The sequence below is a fragment of the Dermochelys coriacea genome, chromosome 1, assembly GCF_009764565.3.
Source record: "Dermochelys coriacea isolate rDerCor1 chromosome 1, rDerCor1.pri.v4, whole genome shotgun sequence".
Taxonomy (NCBI): Eukaryota; Metazoa; Chordata; order Testudines; family Dermochelyidae; genus Dermochelys; species Dermochelys coriacea.
The window spans coordinates 288,335,751-288,350,676 of NC_050068.2; the positions used below are offsets into that span (position 1 = coordinate 288,335,751).

The 14,926-nt window shown below is 39.6% G+C and overlaps 1 protein-coding gene across 4 annotated transcripts in view; it reads right to left on the reverse strand.

Annotated features, from left to right (window-relative positions):
- The window catches only part of NUP107 (nucleoporin 107), a 44,844-nt gene that overhangs the window by 10,403 nt on the left and 19,515 nt on the right, over positions 1 to 14,926 (reverse strand). For all 4 annotated transcript variants that reach the window (XM_038375642.2, XM_043493658.1, XM_038375659.2 and 1 more), the window contains 8 exons: positions 13,033 to 13,146; positions 9,330 to 9,420; positions 7,488 to 7,564; positions 6,847 to 6,906; positions 3,291 to 3,436; positions 3,134 to 3,182; positions 1,673 to 1,742; positions 1,037 to 1,155 (listed from right to left, as the gene is read on the reverse strand). In XM_038375642.2, coding sequence (XP_038231570.1) covers positions 1,037 to 1,155; positions 1,673 to 1,742; positions 3,134 to 3,182; positions 3,291 to 3,436; positions 6,847 to 6,906; positions 7,488 to 7,564; positions 9,330 to 9,420; positions 13,033 to 13,146 — 726 coding nt within the window. The remainder of the gene's footprint in view (positions 1 to 1,036; positions 1,156 to 1,672; positions 1,743 to 3,133; positions 3,183 to 3,290; positions 3,437 to 6,846; positions 6,907 to 7,487; positions 7,565 to 9,329; positions 9,421 to 13,032; positions 13,147 to 14,926) is intronic.

The window sequence follows — 14,926 nt, forward strand, 5'->3', positions numbered from 1 at the left end:
GTCTTTTGCCAAAATGGTTTGTAGTCTGGGGTTTCTACATTTGCAGGCAGCAGTTCACGGTGCCTTTTATTATCTGTGACTGCATATGACTGTCAGAGAACAATTGATGTCTATGTTCACTGAAATTAGGACAAGAAGTCATGGGTTTAATCTGCAGCAAGGGAGATTTAGGTTACATATTAGGAAAAACTTTCTAACTAAAAGTGTAGTTGAATTGTGGAATAGGCTTCCAAGGGACATTGTGGAATCCCTGTCACTGGAGGATTTTAAGAACAGGATGGCCCAACACCCGTCAGGAATGGTCTAGGTTTACTTGGCCCTTCTTCAAAACAGGCGGCTGGACTTGATGACTTTTGAATCCCTCCCAGCCCTACATTTCTATGATTCTATGAGGCTACAACTGCTCCTTTCTTAGTCAGTCCATATCTGTCAACTAGAGGCTAGGTGACAAATGTGCTATACTTAGGACTACGCTTGAAGAATGCCTGAAAGCTTCAGCTGGTGCAGAATGAAGCAGCTTACTATTTAAGTAGAGGTGCTTATGAACCCATAGCACCAGGTGCAATTCCAGCAGTTACTCTACTGTCTTTAAAACCCTGCATAGTCTTATACCCAGTTATCTGAGAGACCCCTTCTTGCCTCGTACTCATAGTGGCTGAGATGCTCTTAATGCCAATGCCTAAAACAGGGCGTTTGGCAGTAGGGTCTTGATCAGTAAATGGCTCCTATGATTGGCATTTGTTCCCCTTTGACAAAAATTTGGCAAGTAAGATTTAATTTTCTTTAGTATTTGGCTGTCTTTTTGTACTGCTTTACTTTGTCTGGTTTTGATTGTTACTTTGGGATTCTAGGATTAACAACTGGTCTATTCAGGGCAGTTTATTAGCAATTTTCCATAATTTTGGGGGGGGAGGGGTGAGTGAGTGAGTGAGTGTGTGTGTGAGAGAGAGTGAGAGTGAGAGAGATTTTAAATTCAGTGAGACTAGGTTCCATGGCAAGAGGCAGGATATAATTAAATAAAACAAACGGAATGTACCTTTGTCTGCAGTCCCAGAGTGCGGAAGAACAGAATAAGATGCGTCATGAACCGAAGGAGGTGACCTGGGAGCACACTTCTGTCTTTGGAAAGCCATTTGTTAAATTCGTCCATCAAACCTGTAGCCACAAAGTACATGTCTACATTAGCTTTACAGTGGGGGAGAAGACGACAGCTGAGAAATATTTCAAAACAATGTATTTGTAAAATATAGCAAATAAAAACAAAGCGTGAGAGCTAGAATGTTCCAACTGGACTATATCAGTCTTATTAAAGCATAGCTCTCAACATGCTGTTCTAGTCTGAACAATGACAACATTTTTATTCCACCAGTCTTTTTCCCAGATGTATTCATATGACTCTGCATACTTTTCTGACTAAATATATTTTATTACTTTTTACTGCTTGGACTGCTGAGGTCAATACTAGTCGAGGAGGCAGAGCTAAAGTTCTGATTGTAGAATCTTTATTGTTCGCATCATGTAAGCCAGATTAGAAATCAGCTTGACTTTCAAACTGAGTTTGCATGGTTAGAAGTTAGGAAACATTTTCACTTGTAAGTTCCCATAAAAGTAAGTATAAATAATAAAAGGAATTGACCTTTGAAAAAAAAAAAAGTCACAAAACAAAGCTTACCATCCACGTCTCCCAAAATAATGAACTTCTGAATTACATGATAGTGTTCTTGGTTTTCCTCTAAAACTCTCTGAAAAACAGTTCACATTTCCTGTGAAAACCATATACACCATACAACATTCCCCATAATTGAATAGGGTGAGGGCTAACCTGAATCAAAGAACTATGCTGAAAATAGGGTACTGTTCAAAGTAGAGAGTATATACCTGGAGTACGGTCAGATACTATGGGTGCCACATAAGAAAAGAATAGAAGAACTGGGGAAGGGGAAGAAAGGGATGTTTAAGAAATTAATGCTGTTAGAAAAAAAAGTTAAAATCTATGTGTTCTTAGTGAGAATAAAAGAGCATGATGGAGATGTATACAATTCTAAAGGCAAGAGAAAATGGATTCCACTACTAGAGTGACAGACAAGAAAATGAAGCCCAGACACATATACACAAAGAAAAGCCTAACAAATTTATTAGAGCATAAGCTTTCGTGAGCTACAGCTCACTTCATCGGATGCATCCGATGAAGTGAGCTGTAGCTCACGAAAGCTTATGCTCTAATAAATTTGTTAGGCTCTAAGGTGCCACAAGTACTCCTTTTCTTTTTTTAAAGAAAAGCCTGTGTGCCTTGAGGAACTAATGCATGGAACATACTAGAGATGCAACAGTAAAGGTCTTAAACACAAATTTGACATTATGGGGATAACTAGGTAGGAGTGTATATATGCGTATGCTTGTTAAATCATATTTCTATGCATGCTATCAAGTGAATATTTAACAGGGGATAAATAAATAGGTCTTCAGTCCAATCTTGTGCAAAAATGGTAATTAATACCCTGGATGTTAAAGATACTATGGATGTGTGACCTACTTAAGTGAATAAAATCTTATATTGTTCAGATTCATACTATGCATAGTATGCAAAAGCTGAAATCTCTTAAAGGGACACTGAACCAAATCACACATGAAAATTGTATCTAATATTGGTACAAGAAACAAGATTTGGGAAAAAAAAAATTTCATGTTTCCTACTTTGTACATTTGAGAGCACTTGATAGTCAGCTTCACTGTTTCTTCAGTATAGTCAGCCAGTTTGCCAGAGGAAGTTGGGGTCAAGTGTACCTCATTTTTTGAATTGGACAGGTTTTTAAGTTGCCTGTATTCCTTTCATTGTCAAAGGGGCTGGCTGTGGGGTGGGATGGAAAGGAAATAATTTTGCAACTTAATTCATTTGCATTCAAAAAAATATCCACTGTGGAAGCAAGAAAAGGCTTGGAAATCTATAATAGACCCTTTCAGAAGGAGATTAAAACCAAATGATTTTATTTTTTTAAAAAAAGAGCTTGCCATTGATTTCTTCAGTCCAGTGCATATTTGAGATTATTCTGTTAAATACTGGATTAAAAGCAGTTCCCTGGGACAACATAAACACACAAAAATGTTGACTGGAAGTTCTGTATTAAGTATTTACCTTTTTGTCTGTAGCCTGGAGTTCTTCAAAAACCTTTTCTAAAGTCCAGCTTCAAAAGAAGAGAAAAATGAAGGTACAGAAACAGTTAATTTGAATGACTGCAGATCACATATGACCTTTATTGACGTTAAAGGGCACAACGGTACTAAAGACTTACTTTGTTTCTAAATACTCTCTAGGGAGTTCTTCCAGTTCCTCTGTGGTCATTACTGATGTACGGATTTCCTGCTCCACCAGCGAATCCACCATGACCCGGAAATATGCCCAGACTGTATCTTCCCAGGTATCACAAACTGGAAGAAGCTTCATGTTCAAATAAAATAAAAAAGTCTGCATTAACAGATCTAGAGAAATATCAGGTTTCAGAGTAGCAGCCGTGTTAGTCTGTATTCGCAAAAAGAAAAGGAGTACCCGTGGCACCTTAGAGACTAACAAATTTATTAGAGCATAAGCTTTCGTGAGCTACAGCTCACTTCATCGGATGCATTTGGTGGAAAAAGCAGAGGAGAGATTTATATACACACACACACACACACACACACACACAGAGAACATGAAACAATGGGTTTATCATACAGTTTGTATGATAAACCCATTGTTTCATGTTGTGTGTGTGTGTGTGTGTGTGTGTGTGTGTGTGTATAAATCTCTCCTCTGCTTTTTCCACCAAATGCATCCGATGAAGTGAGCTGTAGCTCACGAAAGCTTATGCTCTAATAAATTTGTTAGTCTCTAAGGTGCCACGGGTACTCCTTTTCTTTTAGAGAAATATCAGAAGATGTAATGGCCATATGAGATCCCATCTAAGGTCCATATAGTCCAGTATCCTTTCTCAAATAATGGCCTCTGATGCTTCAAAGAAAGGCACAAGAAATCCTGCTGTAACCCAACCCCATTAGTTAAATGCTGGTTTTATTATGCCCAGAATCATGAGGGTTTCTGTATCTTCCAAAACACTTTGCTTCTTTTAGATTTTTAATCCTTAGTATTGTACCTCTGAAAGTTCTTCCTACCTATATTACAGAGATTTTCAAAAGGATGTAAAGAAGCAAGGTACCCAAATCAGAGTCAATGGGATTTGTACACTAAATTCCTTAGGCTCATTTGAAAATTCCAGCCTTTATGCCTAATCCTTTCCTGAATCATGCTAAGCTCTTGGCATCAGCAACATGTTGTAGCAATGAGTTCCTCAAGCAACTACTACATTGTGTTAAAAAGTTCTGCCTTTTATCAGTTTTAAATTTGATGCTTTTCAATATTATTGAACATCCTCCTGTTCTATTATACAAAGAGTGAAGACCAGGGCCCAGTCTACCTCCTCTATGCCATCATTATTTTGTATACTTTTATCACAAACCCTTTTCTTCATCTCCTCTCTAACGTAAACAAGTGCCAGTCCATGCCTCTATTCATTCTTCTTTTCCACTTTCTGAATGTCCTCTATTTAGACTCAGACTTTAAGGCCAGAAGGGACCATCATGATCATCTAGTCTGACCTCCTGCACATTGCAGGCCACAGAACCCCACCAACCCACTCCTGCAACTGGCCCATAATCTCTAATAGAGTTACTGAAGCTCTCTTATATTAATTTAAAGACTTCAAGTTATAGAGAATCCACCACTTACTCTAGTTTAGACCAGCAAGTGATTCATACCCCATGCTGCAGAGGAAGGTGAAACCCCTCCCAAGGGTCTCTGCCAATCTGAGCTGAGGGAAATTTCTTCCTGACACCAAATATGGCGATCAGCTAGACCCTGAGATTGTGGGGAAGACCCCCCGAGCTGGACACCTACGAAAAAATTCTCTGTAGTAACTCAGAGGGCCCCCTCTGCCTCCATCCAGTGGCCTATCTCCAGCCACTGGAGATATTTGCTAATAGTAGTCACAGGTAGGCCCTATGAGATTGCCTGCAATAGCAACAACTTCATAAATTTAGCAAGCTCAGTCTTAAAACTTCGGGGTTTTTTGCCTGCACTATTCCCCGTGGAAGGCTATTTCAGAACTTAACTCCTTTGATGGTTAAAAACCATCTAATTTCAAGGCTAAACTTACTGATGGCCAGTTTATATCCATTTGTTCTTGTGCCAACATTGTCCCTTAACTCCTCTCCCTTGAGTAGAGAATGAATCCCTGATATTCAACCACCAAAAGCTTATGAAGTTTCAGAGCAAAAAGATAGGAACAGATGCAAAGAACAACCTAAAGATTATTCAGAAGTGACAATCAAAACTAGTTATGGGGCCTGGACTTGGGGCTTGACTGTGCTCATGACTGCCACAGGGGGCATGGCCTGCATGGATCTCATGCCTACATGGAAAGGAGCTCAGCCACCTGCAAGGCAGCCTCCCATTTGCTTCCTCTGGGCTCCAAGGAAAGGATGGACAGTAGGAATCAAAGGGAAGAGTGCGTGGGACATGCAGCAATCATGGGCATGCTGCTATTTAAGTCATGGATTTTTATTTAAATTGCTGATGAGAAAAAAGTAACAGTAGTCATCAATATTACTAGCAAGCCCTCGACAAGATATCCACCCTTTCCCAGCTGCTGAGCCTGCCCACAACCCCACTGAGAAGTGCACAGACCCAGCTCTTCCTTTCCAGTTGCTGAACTGGAGTTCAATCACCCTTCCAAAATGCCCTTGCAATCTCAACTGTTATACCACATGCAAAAATCCTCAAAACAAGCACTCATTCCCCTCACAGATGGTGAATGTGCCCAGTCTAATCCCAAATGCAAGATCAGAAAAAGTGTTCTACTACATCTTTTTGAGACAGTGACCAGAACTGAACATGATATCCAAGATACGGTCATATAATTCCATTATGTGAATAAATAGTAATATTATCGGTACTACTGTCCATTCGTTTCCTTGAGGATCCTAACATCTTGTTTATTTTTATTACAGCTACACACTGAGCAGAGCTTTTCGCTGATGTGTCAACAATGATGCTCAGGTCTTTGAGTTGCTACAGTTAAATTTAGAACAAAGTTGTCTTCTCCCAGGTCCAGGTGACTCAGCCAACATATTTAGTGCCCTCCTTAAGGAATTGGAAGGATTACATTTTGAGGAAATGAAAAAGATGGGAGTGAGGAAGACATACCAAAAATATGTGAAAGGTCTAAAACCAAGGGAAAAAATAAAAAAAGGAGGATAATTTAAGGTGTTAAAAGGAGTAATGGGAAACAACTGAAAAAGAGACAATTTGGCTGAATACAGGAAAAGCCAGACAGCAAGATTAGATTGTAGAATAATCTCATCAGCCAGTGAGGGGTTTATTGGTTAAGACTTAAAACTAGACCACATAAAACACTGAAGATAAATGGGAAATACTCTTGCATCAGCAGGGAGGTGGTCTAAATAACACATTAGGTCCTTTTCCATCTCATACTTCTGTCATATGAAAGCTAGTTTAATGTAGCTATCAAAAAAATACTAGAAATCTGGACTGACCAAAACAGGAAAATCTGAATTGGTTCTATTGATAGCCAGCAAAAAAACAAAACAACCTATAAAGTTTGATTGTGCTAGCTTAATTCAGGTATGATAATGACGTAAAGAGGTCTATCATGTTTACTATCTTCTTGTTTACTAGGTTTTACAAACATTACACAGGTGACTATGCTAGCTATCTAAAATTCTGCTCTCAGCTATGAGAGAGAAATGCATTTTTACCATAGAAGTAGTACTTATCTTACATGAAGCATCACATACCTGTTTGAGGTTCCCACTGAGTGCTGCATAGATTGCTCTCTCATATCTATTAAACTGCTCCTAAAACATATATTTAAAAAAAACCCCTCTATTAGAGCTCTTGTTTAACCTCAAAATCACTTGAAATTTTATCAGACACCAATCCATTATAACAGGATCAATTCAGCAGCTTTCAAGAATAGTTAATGACTGCTGTTTCAATGAAGAGCTAAATATACCTCCAACCCCCAAGATACCTTATTAGACAATACTATATTGAGTTGGGAGAAAGGTGAGATTTTTCCTGACCCCCCGTGCATCATCTTATGCTGAGAAGAATGAAGATCAGCAATCCCTGTAATTATATCTTAGCTAATATCTACAGTTTCACTCTTATGTCTTAAAAAAAAAAGACTAATCCTTTTTAGACATTTCCTAAGCCATTTGCCTCAGTCGTGATGCCAGTTTCACAGATTAATTAGGATACACAAATATACTACACACTTGAGGAATCCTCTTAGAAACATTGAAAAACAAATCCCCCCGAGATGTAAGCACAAAGGGTAGATTCAACTTTGTGGGAGTAAGTGTCAGCCTCACTTGATTACAGGGAAAAAAAGTCTACCCATTAACAATATCAAGCAACTTAATATTTATCTTACATCTTCTGCCATTCGCCAACAACTGATTTTCCAAATGCATCTATATGGATTCCCTTCCACTGGTTCCAGCTCTGTTCCTATACATAAAGAATAATTTAAAAAGCAGTGGGTATTTGCAGTTTCATAGAATCACAGTTCAATGCCAGAAGGGACTACCAGATCGTTAGTCTGACTTCCAGTATACATCACAGGCCATAAACACCACTCAGTTGCCATACACTAAAACACAACAACTGAAATTGGACCAGCCCACAGGGGACTAGGCTACTATGTGCCACAGACCGAATAGAAGGGACTGAGGTGCACTAATGTCCCAGGTCCCTGCAGTGGCAAGGAAATTATTAGGCGAGATATACCCAGATAATCCTGGCAAGAGACTCTCACTCCATGCAGCAGAGGAAGGTGAAATCCTCCTGCCCAAGATTGCTGCCAATCTGATTGGGAGTTGGAGGGGATTCCTTCCCAATCCCATTTATGATAATCAGTTAGACCCTGAGCATGTGAGCCAGGGCCAGCTAGCCAAGCACCTGACTGAAAGAATGCTTGGTGCCATCTCAGAGCCCTGGCCCTTATGCCCCATCTCCAGCTGTGGCCATCCCTGATGATCCAGAAGGAGATTTAAAAACCCACCCAGAATACATTTGGGGTGGAATCCCTTCCTGACCTCTGCAGGTGACCAGCTGAAACCCTGAAGCGTAAGCTTTTAGGAACATACGACATCAACCACAAGTGAGCCCCGGGGCTGTTGAGCCCTTCCCCCTACCATCACAAGCAACCCCACGATCCAATTGCACTCATAAATATGTGGTTGTAATCACTAACTGAGGCTGAAGACCACTCCACCTTATAAACCCAATTTTCAACCCCTTTGGAACTTCCCCCAAAATTCAGATCCTCATGAAATTCTGCATACTACTTCTCAGTCCAGGTTGTTTTTCCTGCAAAGTGTGGTAAGCATGTTTTAAAATTACAGTACTTCAAAAGTTTAGCTGCAGTTTTGTCCTTAAACAAAAACTTAATGAACATAAACAGTTCATTTACATTTACATTTACACTCCCACTGATGGGCTGAGCCAGAGGAAGGGACATGAGTTGAGAGATACCCAACTAAAAGGAAATATGGCAAGGCGCCAACTGGCATATGGATCTGTGCACCTACAGCATCTTTTTTTTTTTTTAAACTGGACTGTGTCCAGACAGGGCTTGATTCTGCAAGGTACTGAGCATACAGAAGAGGAGGCAGGGAACTTAAAGCTTTCCATGTGGCTCAAAGACATCCCCTTTCCTCCATTCCCCACTGTTGTACACCATCCTCATTATACCAGAAAGGGGAAATTCTGACTATAAAAACCTTTTATTGACTAGTTACCATCTGCAGGAATGGAGTCCTGGTTTGGTGAGCTCAGGGGAGCACAGTGCTTGGATAGCTGGGATAATTAGATAGCACAAAAGCGTGTGATGAAAGATTAAAAGGCAGTGATGAGGGGCTGTCTGGAAACCTTAAATATTTGTTTCCCAGTCATTAAGGTTTGAAGCTTTAAAGAAATGTAGGTGAGCGAGAGCGTGAGAGTATCTCAAAGTAATTTTTGGTGCGTTAGCAGGATTTGGTTGAAACACTTTCAACTTTAATCATTATTAAAGAAATTTCAATGTTAAAGTGTTCATAAGGTATAAAGACAAAGAAGGTTCCTCCTCACCATACACCTTTGAAAGTGTTTTCAAAACATAAAAGGGCCTTAAAATGACAGCAAAGAGCTGTGCTTCCTTTAGACAGATCCAGACAACAAGAAAATCCTATGCCTTTTTTCTGGGTCCGCTTCAGATAAATTTTGATCTAGGTACCTCCATTTACATTCGGGTCATGATATAGTTTCCACCCTTCAAGAGTTGCAGCTCTCCAGGCCTGACCACATCGTTTGCACAAACGTTGTGCCTGTAAAACAACAAAGGACATTCTGCGCAACAGTTTTCAAGGCAGCAAAAGCACATGTATTCTCCTCTAGTGATGCACAGATGTTAGAACATGGTTAATCAACAAAAGTGTTTCTTTGCACAAACTAATGTGCTTACATTTTGGCAAGTCTAAACTCAAACTAAAAGGATCTTAAAATAAAAATTCCAGGTTTTATTTTTTCATTGGTTTTATTTTCCAGGGAATGTATATAGGACTTTTCAGTAGGTATTTTCAACAGCGTAAGAAAAGTACCATAGCACAACAACCTATTTTTTTCATCAAGAGCTTTGCTGGCTTAACCCATTGTCGTATAATCTCCACTTCTAACTACTTGTTTTTAGGGCTGTCGATTAATCGCAGTTAACTCATGCGATTAACTAAAAAAAATTAATCGCGATTAATCTCAGTTTTAATCGCACTGTTAAACAATAAAATACCAATTGAAATTTATTAAATATTTTGGATGTTTTTCTACATTTTCATATATATTGTATTCTGTGTTGTAACTGAAATCAAAGTGTATATTAGTTTTTATTACAAATATTTGCACTGTAAAAATGATAAACTAAACATAGTATTTTTTCAATTCACCTCATAGAAGTACCATAGTGCAATCTCTGTCGTGAAAGTGCAACTTACAAACGTAGATTTTTTTTGTTACATAACTGCACTCAAACACAAAATGTAAGACTTCAGCACCTACAAGTCCACTCAGTCCTACTTCTTGTTCAGCCAATCACGAAGCTAAACAAGTTTGTTTAATTTACAGGAGATAATGCTGCCTGCTTCTTTTTGTGTAAAAAAAAAAAAAAAAAGTCACCGGCATTGCAAGGTAGCTATGTGCCAGATATACAAAACATTCGTATGCCCCATCATGCTTCGGCCACCATTCCAGAAGACATATTTCCATGCTGACGACGCTTGTTAAAAAAATATGTTAATTAAATATGTGACTAAGCTCCTTGCAGGAGAATTGTATGTCCCCTGCTCTGTTTTACCTGCATTCTGCCACATATTTCATGTTATAGCAGTCTTGGATGATGACCCAGCATACAAGTTGTTCATTTTAAGAACACTTTCAGATTTGACAAAACACAAAGAAGGTACCAATGTGAGATTTCTAAAGAGAGCTACAGCATTCAACCCAAGCTTTAAGAATCTGAAGTGCCTTCCAAAATTTGAGATGGATGAGGTGTGGAGCATGCTTTCAAAAGTCCTAGAAGAACAACACTCTGATGCAGAAACTATAGAACCCGAAAGCCAAAAATAAAACCAACCATCAGCTGGTGGCATCTGATTCAGATAATAAAAATGAACATGCATCGAACTGGATTGCTTTGGATTGTTATCGAGCAGAACCAGTCATCAGCATGGATGCACGTCCCCTGGAATGGTGGTTGAAGCATGAAGGGACATATGAATCTTTAGCGCATTTGGCACGTAAATATCTTGCGACGCTGGCTACAACAGTGCCACGAGAATGCCTGTTCTCACTTTCTTGTGACATTGTAAACAAGAAGCGGGCAGCATTATCTCCTGCAAATGTAAGCAAACTTGTTTGTCTGAGGGATTGATTGAACAAGTAGGACTGAGTGGACTTGAAGGTGCTAAAATTTTACATTTTTAATGCTGTTTTTTGTACATAATTCTACATTTGTAAATTCAACTTATGATAAAGAGATTTCACTATAGTACTTATATTAGGTGAACTGAAAAATACTATTTGTTTTTTACAGTGCAAATACTTGTAATCAAAAATATAAAGTGAGCACTGTACACTTTGTATTCTGTGTTGTAATTGAAATCAATATATTTGAAAATGCAGAAAATATCCAAAAATATTTAAATAAATGGTATTTTGTTATCTTTTTAATCACTTGACAGCTCTAGTTGCTTTAGATGAAGCCTTTTATAGCTTATAAAAATATATCCCTTGGTACAAAGTCTAAAATCCATCTTTTTGGGTGAAATTTTCCAAGGTGATTGAGGGAATTAGGTACCCAACTCTCAGGTACTTTGGAAAATTCCATCCTTTGTGCTGACAATATAAAATCAGGTTACAAAATGCCATGAATAGTCTTACTCAAGAAGTCTGCTTCCCCCAAAGCCAATTTTGGGACCTACTCTAGCTATATGAATATACAGCAGGAGTAAAAGCAATAGGGAGGAAAAAATAATAGGCTTGTGTGGACTGTAAGTATGCACACACTGTTGAAGGTTACTCATCTCACACCCAATTACTTATCTAACAGATGTATCAATTCCATGATTGACAGAATTGTCAGAATAGTGAGGCAGACTGTGTTAAATGGTCATGTTTTCTTTAATCTTTTCAAGCTGCAGAGTCTGCAGTAACTGATCACTTTTGGGAATGTTGATGAAGAGGGAAGAAAACTGAAAAAACTGAAAGCTAGGCATAGTGGGATAATACTTTCATCTCTAACAAGTGACTATATTCCTATGTTCCTAAGATTGTAAGATCTTTGGAGCAGGAACTTCTTCCCCCTCATTATGCATAGGTAGTGCCTAGCATCCTGGCAGCCCCTAGCCCACCACGGAGACCTTCATATGCTACCCTAATACAAATATTTAATTATTGATCATGAAAACCACTGGCACAACGGGGAGCCTCTACCCAAGAGAGACCCAGGATAGGAACTACAAAGGTGCTGCTGAATTGAGAGCACAGCACATACCCACGGCAGACTGACCTCACAGTGACAGTATTATAGTTCCCCTCAAATTTGTGGGCAATAGTAAATTTATACCACAAATTATGTAAGGTATTTAAAAAAAAAAAAGGCAGAGCTACATTCAGCCAAAGGATTAATGGAAGAGAAGAGTAACCTCTTTTGTGCTGGTCAAAAGCACAAACTCCTCATATCCTATTCATGCCCATCCATGAGTTCTTCAGAGAGATCCGACTCAGTAGAGTCATCTTTTTCCTAGTAAGCCTGAAATCCAGGTGCTATTTTCATAGCTTCAAAATCAGAGTCATCATTAATGATCGTTTTACATGGCTGTGGTAGACATTTAAGAATGGCTTCCTTTCTTAAAGGATTATATCAGCAAAGAAAAAGAACCCTTGCAATTCACTACTAGACAGAAACCTGAAAGAATCAATTATGCTATTTTTCAAATTTGTACAGCACTAATATGCGAAAAAGAAGGTGCATACAATAATTTAATAGTTTTGAAAGGCCCAGTTTACAAACTCTTTCAGATGTTCTAACTGTATCATACAGCACTGAGCAGTCAGTACTAAGTCACTTTAGTACCAAGCAGTGCTATTAATGTGCTGGCCTGACAGCCCTAAGTCCAATTTATCTACCATAATGCCTGCTCTCAACTCAAAGTTGCACTAGTTTAACTAAAGATAATTTTAAATTCAGTGTAGACACTCATATCAGTTAAAACCTGCTTTATAGCAGTTTAGCTAACATGTGACATCAGCGCCTGTAATCAGATGAAAACTAAACTGATATAAGCATGTCCATGCAGAAGTTTGTACTGGTTGAACTAAACCAGTTTTTAAAACTTTTGAACAAGTCTGAAGGAAAGGGAAGGACACTACAGGTTTCTGTGGCTTACCTCATCCGTCATCCCAGCTCTTATCAGAGTGAAAAGGTATTTGAGTAACCTGGCATCATCTTCTCGATCCAAATCGTCGAGTGGCATTTTCTGTCTTACAGGGGCATCTGGGTCCTACAAGAAAAAAAGAAAAAGGGACAATGAATCCTCCATCGCCTACCCTGCAGACATTTCCCTCTGTACGCATGTCTCAAAGGTTCTCAATGATAGTAAATCCATCTGTACTCACTTTCTTATGTTGAGAACAGTCTGACTAGTCTGCCTAAAAACTAGGATTACATTCCTCTTCACCTCCCCAGTCACTGAGCCTGAGAGATTACTGTTCATCAATTTCAATCCTTTCGCCTTCCCAAAAGCCCTGTCCTCTCGCTCCTTTCACCACAAACATTTCCCCCTTGTAATCTGCCTCTCCGGATAGCAGACCTTTTCCTTTCCTTCCTTCACCTGTGAGTTCTTTGAGAAGGCCATTTACAACTGTTACATTGACTTCCTCTCTCCTCACTTTCTTGTGGATCCACTCCAGCCTATTTTCTCCTTTCTTCAAAACATTTAAACCGCTCTTAATGCCACTAATCACCTCCTCCTGACCAATTCTCAAAGCCTATGCTCATCTTTGACGTTTCCTCTGCATTTGATACAGCTGATTACTCCTCCTTCCTGGACAGTCCTCCCTTGGTTTTCAATATACAAGAAATAATAATGGGAGGAAACCAGAAGAGGATGGTAGCACCCAAAGGCTCCAAACAGAATCGGGGTTTCATTGTGCTAAGTGAAGGAGGACCTGTGGCACCTTAAAGAGAGTAACAAATTTATCTGACCATAAGCTTTCGTGAAAATGTGCCCTGGCCTAGAGAGCTTACAAATAGTGCTGCACATCCAATTCAAACAAACATTTTGTCCTTACTTTTAGGTCTCTACATCACACAGCCCAAATATAAAATTTGACATGGCCTTCTTTCATATTCCCCACTGTTTTTGTCCACTCTTCCAATTACATCATCCTTGATACAGTAACTCCTCGCTTAACATTGTAGTTATGTTCCTGAAAAATGCGACTTTAAACGAAATGATGTTAAGCGAATCCAATTTCCCCATAAGAATTAATGTAATGTAAATGGGGGGGAGGGGGGTTAGGTTCCAAGAAAAAAATTTTCACCAGACAAAAAACTATTTATTTTTTATATATACATATACATATACACACACAAAGTATAAGTTTTAAACAAAATTTAATACTGTACACAGCAATGATGCTTGGCTGAGGTGGTCAAGTTAGAGGGCAGGATATTTCCCAGGGAACACCTTACTGCTAAATGAACTAGCATTCAGCTGAGCCCTCAAGGGTTAACATGCTGTTGTTAATGTAGCCTCACACTTTACAAGGCAGCATGAATGGAATGGCAGAGACTGACACACACACAGTGAGAGAGAGAGAGAGAGAGAGAGTGTGTGTGTGTGTAGCTTTAAGTACATTGCATTTTTAGATCAGGAAGTTGAGACAGCAGCTGCGGCCAGCAAGCTCCCTCCATCCTTAGCCCTGTCGTGTCCCACCCCACCCCACTCTATGGAGAAGTGATAAGCGGGGGGCAGGAGGACACCCTGAAATTAGCCCCCCTCTCCTTCCCCCCCACGCATAGCAAGCGGGAGGCTCTTGGGAGCAGCTCCAAGGCAGAGGGCAGGGGCAGCACATGGTAGTGGGGGAGAGGGACAGCTGAACTGCCCGACAATTGATAGCCTGCTGGACAGCTGCCGCATAGGGAACTTAGAGGAGTGGGGAGCTGATAGGGGGGCTGCCGGTCCACCCTGGATCCAAGCCCCCACCAGCTAGCTCCAACGGGCTGCTCTTCCTGCAAACAGTGGACAAAGCAGGAGTTTTGCACAACTTTATACGAGC